The following is a 15,449-nucleotide window of genomic DNA, read 5'->3' as shown; positions in this document are numbered from 1 at the left end:
TTAGCTGAACTAGAGATTTAAATTTAGGATATACATACAAACATATGTTTGGCTTCTTTTTTTCCCCTTAGGAAAAAATGGTGCACTTGCCAATCAGTTGAAAAAAGTAGGAGAAGTGAAAGTATCTTCTCCAGAGGATAGAAAGTCTGGAGAAATTGAAATGCACCAGCGTACATCCAGGTATTGCATGAACACAAGTGAGAGAATTAAAAAACAACCACAGAAAAAAAGTAGTTAATCTGTGTTCTGTGAAAGCTGCTGCTCAGTCTGTGCTCTTCAGTTGGACCCAGTGGGGCCTAACATTGAAGTGGGAGAGGAGCCAGGTGTGTTAGATGCAGGTACCTGCTGGGAAATGCCCATGCAGAGGTGGCACTGAGGAAGGTCACTGCTGGTGTCACCCTGCTGAGGCTGCTGTGCCACTTAATGCCTGACACGGGGTGAAATTTGATGCCAAGTTCACAGTTGCACTTGGGCACTTAGGAGCAGTAACAGGCAACAAGTGCAGCTCTGAACAGGGAGATGATTTGTTTGATGCAGCTGAAAAAGAATTTGAAGGGATTCTGGATTACTGGAACATGCAGATTGCCCCAGCTGATAGCAATTGACCCAGGGCAATACGTTAAGCTTGTTAACCTACTTCATCTTGCCAAGTCCTTCCTGCCCAGACACTGATTTTTGTTTGTTTTCACAGACTTTATAATCAGCTTGCAGAAGTAAAAATCAGAAATGAAGAAAAAACAAGGCAAGAAACTTATGCTAAAAACAGAGAAAAGGCTAAAGAGTTTCAAAAGGTAATGATAGCTTGCTACAGTGTCCTCTTGCCCTTTGGTCTCTTGATTTCACTGAGCTTCCAGAGTAATTGAGATGTGGTGTGAATGGAGCTGAAATGGAGACCCTCAAACCAGTCTGGATGTTAAATGATGCCATTGGTACAGCCCATTCAGGAATTTTCTTGTGGAAAACAACTGAGCTCAAGTTTTCTCTAAAAGGCATGTCTGCCTCAGGCTGAATTTTTTTGACCTGAGCTTGAGCAAAAAGGCTCCAGCTGCTGTAAAGTCTGTAGCAAACTAATAGCAGCCTTTTTCTTAGTCCAGAGTTGACCAAATTTCTATTTTTAAGGTAGCATTCTGGGTTTGGTGGTTTTTGGGCTGCTTTGACTACTCTAGAGAGGGTGAGAATCTGGGCATGCCCAAACTTGAAAGGTGCAAGAATCTTGGGGTTTTGATGGGAGCTGTTGGGGAACAGGGTTGAACAAAGGGCCTTGTGCTTGTCAATTCCCCATTTCCTCTGCTGCACCCCAGACAACCAAAAGGAAGGAAATGCTGGATAATCCTCACAGGCTGCGACTACTATGGTGGAATCTAGGTCCAATTGCTGCCTTTAGCCCTGACCAGCTCCTCTGCTTTGTGGTGGAATGAGTGGCTGCTCTTGTTACAGTGCTCTACAGATCCCTTCCTGAACAGAAAAGAGGAATATGACCACCTTCCCCTTGCCCTGTAATCTGTGGCCTCTCCAGACCAGCACTGCCCATTCCTGTTCTGGTTACAGGCACAGTTCCCAGGCACGCTGGCTTTAGGGCAGCCACTTGAGCTTCAGCACTGTGTCTCATGGCTTGTTGTCTTATGGCTTGTATTTGCAGAAAATGCTGGAGAAACTGCGGGCCAAGAAGACTTGGAAAGCACCATGACAGGGAAAGACTTTGAGCAGCAAGGGCACATGGTGGTGTTGGTACAAGCCAGGCCCCTACATGCTGCAGCCTTAGTGGTGAATGCTGAAGCCATTTAGGAATACTCAGCTTTAAACACTGAGTACCCCAAACCCCTGTGGTCCCCTGTTCAGAGCTCACCACAGGTGCAGATGGACTGAAGAAACAATGCTTTCTTCATTGTTTGTCTCAGACTGAGTTACTGGCCTGAAAGGCTTTTCTTATATGTTAATATTTCAAATAGATTTTGTAAGTATGTTTTGTAATGTACATGTATAAAATGTTTTCAAATAAAGTTTTAAGGTTATTTGCATCTCTGGGGAAAAGGACCTTTCTCCTGTAAAGCTGGAGTTCTTGGTCTATTCTTTGCACTGTGTGATTTAAGATTAGAAGAATGGTTTCCTGTAGTCACAAAGTACATCTTAAACACTTGAATGGAAGAACTAAAAATTTACTTCTTCCAAAGAGAGGTTTTCTACACCTGTTTTATGAGCTAAGCACATAACAATTAGGTCAAATTTAAAGCACAACTTTTTCTGTAAACTTTGTTATTAACAGGTGCACTACCCAGGGCTTTCCATTAATGCTCTTTCTGGTTAAAATGCACCTCAGCAAGTCATGGAGTAGTTGGTACTACAGAAGAGACCTTTAAAGGTCCTGTCATCCAATGCCCCTGCAATGCTTAAGGCTCTAACAAGATCTCCCTGGTGCATTCTCTGCTCCAGGAGGGACCCCAGCTCTGAGCCTCTTCACAGGAGGTGAAGTGCTCCATCCCTGTGTTCATTTTTGCAACCTCCTCTAAATCTGCTCCAGGGGAACTCTTTTCAGTCTGGTGCAGTTGGCATGTACTGCAGCAGCAAACCATAAGACAAATCCAGTTTGTTAAATTCCATGGACCCAAGTGGAAGTTGTTTGCACAATTCTGGGATTTTCAGTAGAGCATGGAGTAGCAAGTTAAAATTAATGTTTAATTCAAGAAACTGCAATAAACACACTAGGGATGGTTCTTTCTTTGTCTGGAACAGCTGTGCAGTTCTTTGGAGCAGGCTTGCATCAACATCAGCAGGATCTAAGAGAGGAAAAATATCTATTAGCATTTTCAATCCAAATAAAAACAACTTTTCTAATATCCAATCTAGACTTCTCCTGGCACAAGCTGAGGTCATCTCCTCTAATTTTTGTTAATTCGCAGACCAACCCCCACCTCACTACAAGCTCCTTTCAGGTGGTTGTACAAAGCAGAAGGCTCCCCCTGTGCCACCTTTTCTCCAGGTGTAGCACCCCCAGCTTCCTCAGCTGCCCCTCATCCAACTTGTGCTCCAGACCCTTCTCCCAGCTCCACTGCCCTTCTCTGCGCACACAAACAGCAACTGGGCTGCAACACTGCTCAAACCACAACTGTAGCAACCCTGTTCCTTAATGCTCCATGCTGCAAGTTCTTGCTTCAGAATGGAACTGAGTAGCCTCTCCTCCACATCACCATCAAAAAGCCCTGAAGGCAGCAGGGTAAGGCCCAACTACACAGGGGCTTATCTCCTCACAAATAGACCAGAGCACACACAGAGTGTCCACGGCATCCTGCAGAGGATTTCAATATGCGGTCACCGCGTTAAGAGCTGCTGGTTTTTCAGCCATGCAAACCCTCTTTGAAGTGACCTTCAATTTCTTTAAAGTCTCAGCCTTTTTGCTAAGTGCCCTTACCTTCACACTCACTTTGGCAGCTCCCACATGGTGTTTCTCATCCCTCTTACACACAGAAGCAACTTGGTGGCAGACCCTAGGAGTTAAGAGTTGGGTTTGGTTAGAACAGGGGAAAAGTGCACCTCAGGTGTAAATTACAGGGAACAGCCTATGTCTCCCGGTTTTGTTTGTTTCAAAGAACCAACCTCTCAGCAGGAGCTCTGGAATTCAATCAACAAATCACTTAACTGGAACTTCTGCTCCCCTGTAGCTCAAGTGCTGAAGGTGCCCAAGGATACATCCCTACACCTCAGAATTTGCTTTTAACAGCAGCAGGAAGTATTGTGTCCTTGACCTGTGTTAAAGCTTTATGCCCAGCAGACTTGGTGCCACATCACGTGGCAGCACAGGAGTCTGGTGGATTTGCTTTATGGTCATGTCCACAGCTCACCAGAAACAGTAACATCCCAGCAGCCTTGGTAATGACCAGATACTCCTCTCACTGCTCTTACAGGACTTCAGTGAATAGCCCAGCTGCCCATCTTTTCCAGTGAAGGACCAATCAATCCTGCCAATACACAACCCAAGTTGTGAACAAGCCTCAAGTATGGCACAAACTCCAAGTACTGAGGAATTTCTCACAACCAACAGCAGAGTTAATTCGGACACCTGTACTACAAATGGCTGCACAACTGCTGAAACATTTTGAAGTATCAATAAACACAGAAGAATGACTCACAGATGAGTGATCTCCTCAGATACTGCCAAGATCTGCAGTGATCACTACCCTGGTTATGAGTATGGTTATGAGTAATCTCTGGTACTCATAACCATTCCACACTTTGTTCTACAACAGCTTAGTAGTTCCCATGTTCAGTCATACAAAGCTAATACACCATGTTAAATCATATGGAAGTAGTAACTGAGTGCTTACCTGTCAAACTAATTGCTTCCATCATTTTAACTCAGGGCAATTCAATTCACTTCATTCTGTATCCTCAAGCACCTGTTAGAAAGAATTGAATGCACTTGCTGAGTTCCAGAGGCCAGGAGACAGTTTTCACACAGATAATCAAAATGAAGACAAATGAAAACATCTATTTTTATTTGTTACATGGAAATAAGTACACTGAAATCCCTTTAGAGGTTAGAGATTGTTTCAGCAAAAATACCTGGTTTAACAGGCACAGCAGACTGGAAACCAAGGATGCCAAATGCTGCACTGCTTTTTGACCATCTGCCCACCAGGAGGAGGCTGCTGGGTGCACAGACCTTTAACCACCACAGTTCATTCTACATTTGAGCTTCCTGCATGCACCAGAGGGTGCCAGGCAGTAAGAGGTACTCTCCACAGAACTGCCGTGCAGCTGAGAGGAAGAACAGACTAACATGAACAGCAGCTTCAGAATTCTCCCGTGTGAAGATTTATACTTTTTCCAGAGTACTTTGCTTCTTTTACTTTGAACTCTTTGTTCTATAGAACAGAATGCAGTATAGCAGTAAACTGGCTGATCTGCTCAGAAATTAACTCTTTAAACCCCACACTTCAAGAAATTCACCAAATATTGCTGCTCAATACAAAACTGTAGAGCATCCTTATACAAAAAAAAAATGCAGCAAGTTTACGTAGTTACTTTGTAACAGACATCGAAGTGCTCTCTCTTCTTACCAACAGCCACTGAAACAATGATAATCACTCCTGCATGATTAAAGGAGGGAATAGACTGTTTCAAGCCATCCAGAAAACATGCAGCAAAAAAAACTGTTGCAAGTCAGGTGCCTACACAAAAACCTGGGCAAGAGACAAAGTTCAGCCCATGTAATTCAGAATGTCAGTTGCACCTGAAGTCCCAGAACACACTGACTTTTTACTCCAACCAAGCTTTTCCATTTGAATCACTTTTTGATTTGCATTCCAAGCATGTTGCAGTACACCTAAAGGATAACACTGGGCATCCTGCATTCTCAGATTGTACTCTAAGATTTGTCTTGCAGTTTTATCCCACAGAGCTAACAGGTAGTTAAGTGGGTAAAGCCAAACCACAAGTTTATTCTGTGAGGCGTTTCCAACGACATGAACCTACAGGAAAGATCCCATCGGGATAGACCTCAACACTTCTGGTGCCATAAATTAACACAAGAGATGATAAATCAAAATGAAGCAGACTGGGAAAGTACTTGGTACAGATCACAGTAAGTGTCATTTTATGTTGTTTCAAGACATTCTGGGGACGGAAGAGGGTGAGATACACTAGCACGTCCTTCATATTAGCAAGTTTTTAATTACAAGTTAAGTTACCTGAGAAGCAAACATCAATGAGAATTATCTACAGAACTCTGCAGAATCCTCCCTATAAATTTCCTACTGATTGTAACTTACTGGTCAATGCAAAACTATCAGTTTAAGCAGTCAACCAGTTCATCTCGTTTTTGACTGAGGAATTTATATGAACATTCCTTGGCCAAACTTATGTTACAATAAATTCTTCCTTTAACAGAATGAACAATCCATTAAGATATAGTAGTGTAATGTTGAATACAGTCCCTGAACTTTCACAAATCAGTGAGCTTGGTCTGAGAGACTCCTGACCTACTGAAGAACAGAGCCCCTCAGTCTTTAAAGTATAGGCAGAACTCCTGATGTCACACTAACCCTTGAAGCAGCTGCAGACTTTGTGAAATGGCAGCCTGCATTTCTTTCTTCTTCACTTTCCCTAAGTACCTGCAACCAGAAAAGAACAAGTAAAGGTACAAACCAGCATACAAATCAGCAGAACCTACAACAGTACTAAGTTAATTTGTTCAGAAAGGCTCTTCTCACTCACTCTCTTCAGAGCAGTTGAACATTTTGCCATCATCACAACAATTTTCTAACAGCATTCTGAAGTTTGGGGAAAATAAGCTCTCATGTTTTCTGAAACAACACTGCATTCTCTCACTAAGTGAGGAGCAGCAGTATAACCAGCTCACCAAGTTAAAGACAGGTGGCTGACCTAAAACAGGTTAAAAAAAAAACAGTGACACAAACTTACCAAGATGCTAGTTCAGACCTGACATCAGGTGCACTTCCTAAAACAAAATAAATTGTTGTATCTAAGTAATACTTCTAAGTTTCCTCAGTATTTTAGCAGTTCATCAAGACTTGAGTGCTTTTATCTCAGTATGAGGCCAGGCAGAGTAGCCCAGTTACACTGGCTGAATGCTGATGACACAACAGAGCACTTTATCTGCCATCACACCACAGCCCAGTTTATCACACAACTACCAACAAGGCCCAGCTGCAGCTGAAGAGACTGGAGCACTGTGGCACAGAAAGTAAAACTAAGGGAGGTACCTCACAAAGAAAGCATGGAAGAGACCATTGTACAACACCTTAAAAATATGCTTTTAATAAACCATCTACAGGAATTCAGCACTGCAAGTATTTTTCTCTACCTGCTAATTCTACTTCTTTTAGTACACAGGATACAGAATTGAAGCACATTAACTCACATTAATGCTTAAATTTCATAGTAGTTGCATTTTTAAGTATGTTTGCATAACTGTCCCACTAAGTGAACTTGTTACAGGTCTCATTGTCACCACTGCAATTATGAGTACAGTGAGGAAAGCAGAACCTGTTACTCTTCTAGCCACGTTTTCCAATTCAGACACACTGCAGGTTGTGTCTAGCTGCTGAAGAACGAGGCATAACAACTCCACAATTAGAATGGCCTGTTTTTGAAACCTAGCTAGGTAACTTGGAAAGAAACCTGTCTCTAGTGGTCATCTGGAACGTGGATTTTTGTTTTAAAATAGAATACTTTTTTTTGTTGTCAAAAGGCAACCAAGAAGACTTGAGCTTTTATCTTCATACAACTAGGAAAAAACCCTAGGAAAAAAGCCAACTGTTTCCTCAACACTTACATCTGAGTAGAGGCTTTCCAATATGTTCCACACATCACAGGAATGCCCTTTTAAGAAAAAATATTTTGGAATAATGTCATTAGTTAAACTATACTTTTATCCTGTAACAATTTAAGAGTTTTTTGATGTTGTATTTGAAAATCTTTCCACTAATAAACACCAAATCTACTTGTTTCAACAGAAATACCAAGTTTAACCAGCACATCTGCATGAAAACCAACGATGCCAGCTGTTGAAATACTGTAGCACTGCTTTTTGAACACCTCATCAGGAAGACACTGCTGGGTGCAGATACCATACAGTGCACAAATTAGTCTGATTACTTGCTGTGGGAATAGCGCTAAACTGCAGAAACCCAGTGGTCTTATGCTGAAGCTCAGGAGAAACACAAAGCTCACCTCTTTTGCTACCATGCTGCACACATGTCCACCGAAGTGAAGGATTTGTGAATCAGGTCAGCGAACAGCCATAAGAACTCAGGAGATCCCCAAGTAGTTACAACTGCTGCTGCAATGTGAGTGTGCTCATCTACAAAGAAAGAAACAACCAAACTACACTTCTGAATATTCATAACATCAAACTCTAGATTGACCAGTATTTGTATGAATTAATGCTATTTGAGGCCATGCAAATGTTGTCCCTTCATATATGTAACACAACTAATACATTCATCAGCTGTGGGTTGCAAAAGAAGGGTTTTTTCTAAGCACTAGGTTCCAGGTTTTTTGTCTACAGCACAAGACAAAACCTGATCAAGTGCTGGAACAGACTGAACACACTTATTTTTTTACTATTTTTGAAACAGCATTTGAAGCTACTTCCAACTGACTACATACTTACTGTTAGCAGCAGCAGAGGCTGACAGTCACCACACTTCCCAGTCTCAGAGACAGGCAGCTTGAACCAAGGCAATTGTGGTGAGGAGCCCAGAACCACATACATCCTCAGAACAACGTACACTGTGCCAACCTGATGTGCCTCCAGGTGCAGTTCTCTGCCTACAGCCATGGCCAAGTGAGGTGTCTGCTCCCATCCTATCACTCAGTGTTCTTGTAAGGTTTCACTACTTGCCCACCCGCAGCTCAGTGTTTCCCATGTCTATCGGGTTTTCCTATGCTATATCCTTACTAGGTGATTTCTTCCATGCTATTCCCTATGTTGTCCCAAGCCATGCAAACTTCTAGACTACCAGCTGCTCTCTGCTGTCCCTCCTTGTTCTTGCAAGAGATATGAATTAAGATGGAATTTTACCCCAGGGAAGCCACCAGAAAGAAGCTGCAGCTGTTGACACACCCTGGTACAGAAAGTGTGGGTGAGGCACCACAAAGACACTGAGGGGAAAGTAGTTCCTCAACATCTTCAGCAGAGACAATTCCAGGCAGTGTTATCTAAACCAAATCAGATAAAGCTGCAGCATTTGACAGAAGGTAAAGCTTTTGTTTTTTTTAAAAAACTGCACTTTGAAGTATTCAAAAACTCAGGCTACAGGTTTAATTCTGGTCAGACTGAAAGGTATGTAGCACTGAACTCATACCCAGGAAGTTTCACACTCACAAGCTGCTCAGCTGTGGAGCACTGTAATGTGTTTATTTTAACTATGGAGCACTGCCTTTTCAAAACCTTTTGTGAAATAATGCAAAAAAAAGCTACCTGAAGGAAACAAAACCGAAAACCAAGTAACATCCTACCTTATGCAGCAAGAAAACCAAGAGGTATTTCCTCTTCCAAAACAATATAAACTAGAAGAGAAAGAAAAGCAAAGTGATAAAAACTGTCATTTACAGTCAAATAACTGAAAATTACTTAAAGCTAGATTTTAACAATCAATTTAGCAGCTGCAATAAGTTTGATTTTCATGTATTAATTTATCCAATTCTAATCAGAATTGAAACTTAGTTCATTTCTGAGTCACTCAGCAGTTGAACAGCTGAATTAATCACATGAACAGCAGAATGAACAGGACTCCACATACCCCTCACTATGCCCTAACCAAGAACCCCACTCCTAGATCCAGGATGAGTCTTTCAAGCCTTTAAGTATTTCTCAGGGAGACACCTAAGAGTTACATTTAGCCATTAATTGTGGACCAGTTTTAGCTGTCATCTTTAAATGCTGAAGGGTAATTTCTGCAGACTTAGAGCTATCAAAGCTGCATTTGGGAAACTTCCTTACAGAGGTCTGGGACCTTAATTCAAGCATGTCAATAACACAGCTCGACTGGCTGCTCATAATATTGAGCACCTACTGCAAACCTCCTGAGACTGTCAGTTTCATCTGAAGGAAATTTAATCAGCAGACAAAGCCTTTCTGCTCCTTCAGCACAGATTACTTTTACCTGCTGAACAGCTGTCAGTTAGCTGCTGACACCAATTTGGTTAAGAGTACCTGAGTAAGGCTGTGAGGTGACTCCTTATATAATCTTCCTTATTCCCAAGTAAACATTTTAAACATTTACTACTTCAGCTACCAAAACTGGTGCAGGAGAATTCAGCAATATTCAGACCATTCCTAAACACTAGCAACATTTCCTACTGACTAAAACACCTTTGAGAAAGGTGTTTGCAGCTGGGGCAATGCCTGGCAAGTACTGTTAATAAAGAGCTTTTAGCTTCTGCTAGGTCATGTTCACATCAGAAGCTATTATGGACAGAGGCGAGAAAGAGGGAAAAAGGAATTTTTAACTCAAGATTCACCATATTGCTACAGTTATTTTTACAATAACTTACAACTTCAGATTATTGTATGAGATTAAGGAGCAGAGAATTAGTTTTCTGAGAGTTTATTCCTCATGGAATAGACAATCTCAATCATACAAAATTGGATTTTATTATCATTTAAATACATTAGCCACATTTTTTTATAAACTTTTGTCAAAACTGACCAGCCATTTCTGCATTTTTATGATTGGCACTTGACTTGCATTCATCTTTAATTCTTTCTTCACCCCTTTAACTTCTAAAGTATTTCAAGCCTGCACCTCTAAGACAGAAAAACAATCTCTCAAGGACCACCCACAAAGAAATCTGCTATGAACGGCATCTAAACTGCCCTTTCAAACTTAAGCATACAGATGTATGCATACTTTTTAATGTACACTTGCTTTTCTACATACACATACTTTTCTATCCTGTGCTGTTGTTCCTCTACAATACTTGGAACTTGTCTTCCCATTTTGATTATACACATTCTGTGATCCATTGGTTAACAGAAGTTACACTGCAGAAGCCAGAACTTCACCAAGCTCATCAGCCACTGAACCAGGAATATTATACTCCTGATAGAAACTAGCCCAGAAGACACTTAAAAGCTGAGCATGAGGACAAAGTTATTCTATTTTTGTCACTGTCTCAGACACAAGCCCAGTATACTCACAGTAAGCCAAGTGTGCCTGGGCAGCTGGGCGGAGAGATGAACAGTGACTCCAAACCAATGCTTTAAACCTAACAGGCCCATGAAAAGGCATCTGAGGAACAACCCCTGCCACCTCACTGGTCCATCTGCTGTTCACCAAGGTGAGCCTTGCAGAGGCAAAGAGTTCTCTTCAGCACTCTCTTCTTCATCCATTATTTCAATCACTTCAGGTGGTTTGGCATGTTTTCTTCGTGGCTTTGACTTTTTTTTTTTGGGAATTGTGCTGCTTAGAATGAAAGAGCTGTTCTCCTAAGAAAATGGAAGACAGAAGTAGTAATAAGTTTAGTTTTGAGATATTTAAGATTTTTGTAGTAAATTTGCATATTTTAAGAACTCTGCAGGGAACTGCAGAACTCCCATACATTTCAGCATTACACTGAAGAGAAGTGTGGACAATCAACCTCCTTCTGCTTTAACAGATCAGAATTCAGAGGTCACACAACTCTGGATCTCAGCTCAAGAACTAAACATTGAAGACATTATCTACTAATTCTTTAACTTCAGAACAAAAAAGCCAGAGTGTTTCTCAAGTTAAGGAGTGCTTACTTACCACTACTCTGGCATCAAGGTGTTCCTGAGTATCAGAATTCAAGCCGTCCTCATCATCACTGAAATAAAAAAATTAGATCAAACTGTGTACTTTTATAGAACCTTAAAATGTGTTAACTACAAGCCCTTAAATGAACAGTAGCTGAAAGACAGCATTGTACCTTTAACACTGTCTTTTTGGCTTTCTAAAGGTTATCAGTGTATTTACAACAGCAAGTATTCTTGCTGATTTACTGATCTTTTTATTGCACTAAGCTAATTGCTCAACCCTGAAGACCAAAGATAACACTTTGGTTTTTATTAATGTAAAAAAGTATTAAAATTATCCTTTAGTATTTGGTTTAGAACACTGTAGTTTATTTGGGATAACATTAGAGGAGTGCATTTCAGCAAATACTTTAATTTCTACCAACAATTATCAGTCTTCAGATCAAATTAAAAATACTTCTTTCTGTGAGAACTATTAAGTCACCATCTACAAACACATAATATTCCCAAGGGGTAGAGTGCTTTGTTCCCAAAATAAACAATGCTTTCAAAGGTTAAAAGGACAGGAGAACAACAGAACTTGATACACACACATTTATATGTTAGTAAAGCACAAAAAAGCAAAGATGAACTTACTCTGTCTCCTGAATAGGGGAAATGGGGCCTTCATCATCTAAGTACTTGTGCTTCCGTAACACCATACACTCTTTTTCTAAGTCATCACTGGCCTGAAGGGCTTTTAAAGCTTTTTTAAGATGTTCTTCATATTTAAGCACTTCAATATACTTGAAATATCCCTTTGCAGCTGCTTGCTGTAGGAAAAAATACTCAGGTAAGACCTTAAAAGTACCACTACAAAAAATTTACATTATGAACTGATGTAACATTCTATCAACACCCATACATATTCTTGCAGTGTTTGCTTTAAAAGGTATTAATTTTACAACATCAAGTATCGTGTTTAATAGAAGTAGAATCTGTTTCATTGTTTTATTCTTAAAGAAGCACAACAGAGCCCATTTCAATTCACAATTTTTAGACTAAGTAAATATTTATCCCACATAACAGAGGACTTACCTCATAGTCAAGAACCATCTTTAAGGGAATATGTTTCTCCCCATAATGTTTTTCAACAAAAGGGAATTGAAAACCTCTGTCTAGGAGCCTCCTCTTTTGTTCCTGAGGTGAGGCTGTCAGTGGGGGCCTCCCTGTGGGCATCTGGGTGCTCTCATACTTTTTCTTGCTCTTCCGTGCCTGTATTTTGTATTTTCGGTGTGCGGCGGCTTTGAACTTCCTTCCCCTGAAGTGATAGGCAAAAATGGCCTTCAAATTGAATTTAGACTTCTGCTGCTTGGGAACTTCTAATGATTTCCCTGGACTTTGGGGAGACAGGGAAGAATCTGAGGAGCTTTCATTGTCAGGTACCTCTGTACCAGATTCAGCTTGTTGCCATGAAGATTGAGATCGCCTTTTCTGCTTTGTAGGTGCAACAGAGCACTCAGGACGAGCAGCAGAGACATCACTGAAGAATAAATAAGTATTTACTTTCAAAAGAGGGTTCACTTTTATGATACATTACACAAGTTCTCCACAGGAAAAATTCTGGACTAGAGACAAAAGCTTACCTTTCTGAATCACTGCTGATCAGTAAAACCTCAGCTGAAGCAGCTGATGATCTAGACATGCTGTTGGGATGATCTGCAGACTCCTGAGGAGCAGCTGCCTTCTGCCTCGACCGCTCTGTTCCTGTATTCCTTTGCCATGAGCACACCTCGAATGGCTCCTCCTGCTGGTGGCTGATCAGCTCCTGCGCATCAGGGTAATCAGAGCCTGAAGCCTGGGACTCATCTGTATCAGTCATGTTTCAGTTTGCTCTAAAAGGCAATGAGAATTCAAGAAACTAAAAAAAAATGTACATTAATCAGGCAACAAACTTCCTACTACTCCACTCATGATCACAGGGTAAACTTAAGAACAATCTTGAGGAAACTTGAGCAGAGATTTTCCTATGAACCATGACCAGTTACATTTTTCATACTAACATTGAAGTCACAGCCACTGAAGATAATCACAGCATAACTGAGATCAGAAAATTTGTGGATCTTTTTAGTTCAGCTCTTGCCCAAAGGAAGGCAAACATCAGTGGTGCAACAGATTGTTCAGAGACTTACTGAGCTCAATTCTGAATATTTTAACCCTCTCTACTAGGGGAGAGTTTGCCTCCAAACAAGCACACATACACATAGCCAATGGCTTCTTATACTTGAAAGGATATTGCAGTTTTAAGTCATACATAAATATTTACTTCACTATCATTTAAAATCTTTAAATTAATCCAAGATAGTGTCATCATGAAAAGCTATGCCATTTTCCTTCTGTTCTTTTGTGAGCTCTAAGATACCTAATAAATCTCCTGCTCTCAACAATCCATCACCCATTTATTTGGCTATCAATCTCCAGAGACCAGCCTCAGAACTAAAATGTTAATTTTCACTTGAATCTGCAAGACAACACAGTCCAGCTCTTTGGTGCCCCAAGTCTATACAAAAAGGACTGTAACACACAGCAAAGGAACTTAAATTTTCCTCTGTATGAGCCCAAAGTTATTTTACCTGGTAATCATTTACTAGCCCTGTAGACTTGTATCTTTCTAATTTTACTGTGCTTTTTAGAGTTTTACAAACTCATCATCATACCCTTAAATATTTCAAATGTTATTACACAGTTCAGCATCTGAAGACACTAGAGCAGTTTATACAATGTCCTCACATAACCTGCAGCACATGATCCTGAGGGCACATGCACATCAAAGGATTAGACCCAGTCAGAATTTAGGAAAGACAGGTCCCAACTGACCCACCTGATCTCCTTCTCTGACCAGTGTATGAGGCAAAGGCTGTGGATGCTGTCTGCCTGCACGTTAGTAAAGCTTTGGGACAGCATTTCTCACAACATTCTCCTGGAGGAACTGGCTGCTGATGGCTTGGATGGGTGCACTGTTCACTGCATGAAAAACTGGATGGATGGATGGATCCCGAGAGAGTGGTGCTGAATGGAGTTATATCCAGCTGGTAGCTGGTCTTAAGTGATGTTCCCCAGCAATCAGTGCTGGGGCCAGACCAATTTCATGTCCACTGACATGACCTAAAAAGGGGATTAAATGCACCCTCATTCAGCTGGCAAGCGACACCAAGCTGGATGGGAATGATCTGCTGGAGGTCAGGAAGGCTCTGCAGAGGCGCCTGCACAAGCTGGATTTCACTGAAGCCAACTGAGTGAGGTTTAACAAGGCAAAGTGCTGGGTTCTGCACTTGGATCACAGCAGAAAAGGCCCTGGGGGTGCTGGTCAACAGAAGCCCAGTATGATCCCAAGTGGCCAAGAAGGCCGATGGCATTCTGGCCTCGATCAGCAATGGTGCGGCCAGCAGGAGCAGGGTAGTTACTGTCCCCCTGTACTCAGCACTGCTGAGGCCACACCTCCAATCCTGTGGTCCTTTTTGGGCCCCTCACAACATGAAAGACGCTCGTGGCAGCTTTGCTCTGCCTTTGCAGGCACACTGCTCACACTGGTTCACCCCTGGCCTGACAAACACCAAGCCCAGAAACGAAACCAACCCACGGCATGGCCAGGACAGCAATGCCCCTGAGCGCACAGGCCCTGCCGGGTACTCACAAGCCGCAGCTCAGCATCCTTCGAGGTCTCTGCCGCAGCTCCGGCCTGCAGCGCTGGCACAGCACGCAGATGCCTTAGGGAAGAAAAGCAACCACGTAAACTTGCTGAAGGCCTAACAAAGGCACCCGGGCACACCCGTCGCCAGGCTCGGCTGCCCGCAGCGCCCCAGGGCCGGCACCGCCGAAGGCCTTTCGAAGGCGGGCAGGCATCAAGGCATCACGGGCCGGGGACACCCCGGGACACCGCTCCGCGAGGCCCCTCACCGACCGCCGCCACACGCCCCAGTCCTCGGGGCACGACTCCACACCGCCCGGACCGTCCCTCCACCCCCGGCCACCGCGGCTCCGGGCCCCGGCAGCGCGGATGGCGGCGGATCCGCCCGCACTGACCGACTGACCTGCGCCCGCCGCCGCCCCGCCGCAGAGGGCGCGCAATGGCCGCCCCGCCCCTTAAATAGCGCCGGGAGCTCGCGAGAGGCGCGCGGGCCGACGGGAAGGAGGGGCAGGAGGATGGCGCCATGCTGGGAGTGGCAGCGGG

General features: G+C 42.7%; 2 protein-coding genes and 7 non-coding genes across 14 annotated transcripts in view; 1 reads left to right on the top strand and 8 right to left on the bottom strand.

Annotated features, from left to right (window-relative positions):
* The window catches only part of CEP295 (centrosomal protein 295), a 44,255-nt gene extending 41,733 nt beyond the window's left edge, over positions 1-2,522 (top strand). The window contains exons 27-29 of the mRNA XM_058043984.1: positions 72-180; positions 692-791; positions 1,640-2,522. Coding sequence (XP_057899967.1) covers positions 72-180; positions 692-791; positions 1,640-1,687 — 257 coding nt within the window. The 3' untranslated portion in view covers positions 1,688-2,522. The remainder of the gene's footprint in view (positions 1-71; positions 181-691; positions 792-1,639) is intronic.
* A 132-nt stretch (positions 2,523-2,654) lies between these two features.
* Positions 2,655-15,357, bottom strand: TAF1D (TATA-box binding protein associated factor, RNA polymerase I subunit D). Of its 6 annotated transcripts, none has more exons than XM_058044005.1 (16): positions 15,310-15,357; positions 14,913-14,985; positions 12,865-13,113; positions 12,317-12,761; positions 11,876-12,051; positions 11,253-11,310; positions 10,664-10,951; positions 8,980-9,030; positions 7,690-7,819; positions 7,292-7,338; positions 6,418-6,454; positions 6,039-6,107; positions 4,558-4,752; positions 4,320-4,391; positions 3,407-3,482; positions 2,655-2,774 (listed from the first exon to the last, which is right to left on the bottom strand). In XM_058044005.1, exons 3-7 carry the CDS (start codon positions 13,098-13,100, stop codon positions 10,796-10,798), a joined length of 1,071 nt encoding a protein of 356 aa, XP_057899988.1. In that variant the 5' UTR covers positions 13,101-13,113; positions 14,913-14,985; positions 15,310-15,357; the 3' UTR covers positions 2,655-2,774; positions 3,407-3,482; positions 4,320-4,391; positions 4,558-4,752; positions 6,039-6,107; positions 6,418-6,454; positions 7,292-7,338; positions 7,690-7,819; positions 8,980-9,030; positions 10,664-10,795. The 6 variants fall into 6 exon arrangements, with proteins under 6 accessions (XP_057899988.1, XP_057899996.1, XP_057900019.1 ...); XM_058044013.1 differs by lacking the exon at positions 15,310-15,357 and adding an exon at positions 15,176-15,295; XM_058044036.1 differs by lacking the exon at positions 15,310-15,357 and adding an exon at positions 8,543-8,679 and having other exon boundaries at positions 14,913-15,165.
* Positions 4,538-4,663, bottom strand: LOC131080771 (small nucleolar RNA SNORA8). Its single transcript, XR_009114204.1, has one exon. It is a non-coding gene; the product is annotated as a small nucleolar RNA SNORA8 (small nucleolar RNA).
* Positions 5,368-5,499, bottom strand: LOC131080775 (small nucleolar RNA SNORA18). The gene has a single exon (XR_009114208.1). It is a non-coding gene; the product is annotated as a small nucleolar RNA SNORA18 (small nucleolar RNA).
* Positions 6,182-6,253, bottom strand: LOC131080769 (small nucleolar RNA Z40). Its single transcript, XR_009114202.1, has one exon. It is a non-coding gene; the product is annotated as a small nucleolar RNA Z40 (small nucleolar RNA).
* Positions 6,944-7,075, bottom strand: LOC131080772 (small nucleolar RNA SNORA1). Its single transcript, XR_009114205.1, has one exon. It is a non-coding gene; the product is annotated as a small nucleolar RNA SNORA1 (small nucleolar RNA).
* Positions 7,459-7,597, bottom strand: LOC131080770 (small nucleolar RNA SNORA8). The gene has a single exon (XR_009114203.1). It is a non-coding gene; the product is annotated as a small nucleolar RNA SNORA8 (small nucleolar RNA).
* Positions 7,925-8,052, bottom strand: LOC131080779 (small nucleolar RNA SNORA40). The gene has a single exon (XR_009114212.1). It is a non-coding gene; the product is annotated as a small nucleolar RNA SNORA40 (small nucleolar RNA).
* LOC131080783 (small nucleolar RNA SNORD5) lies at positions 9,166-9,237 on the bottom strand. Its single transcript, XR_009114215.1, has one exon. It is a non-coding gene; the product is annotated as a small nucleolar RNA SNORD5 (small nucleolar RNA).
* Positions 15,358-15,449: the final 92 nt, after the last annotated feature.

Source organism: Melospiza georgiana, chromosome 2, assembly GCF_028018845.1.
Source record: "Melospiza georgiana isolate bMelGeo1 chromosome 2, bMelGeo1.pri, whole genome shotgun sequence".
NCBI lineage: Eukaryota > Metazoa > Chordata > Aves > Passeriformes > Passerellidae > Melospiza > Melospiza georgiana.
This window is presented reverse-complemented; position numbering and strand designations above follow the sequence as displayed.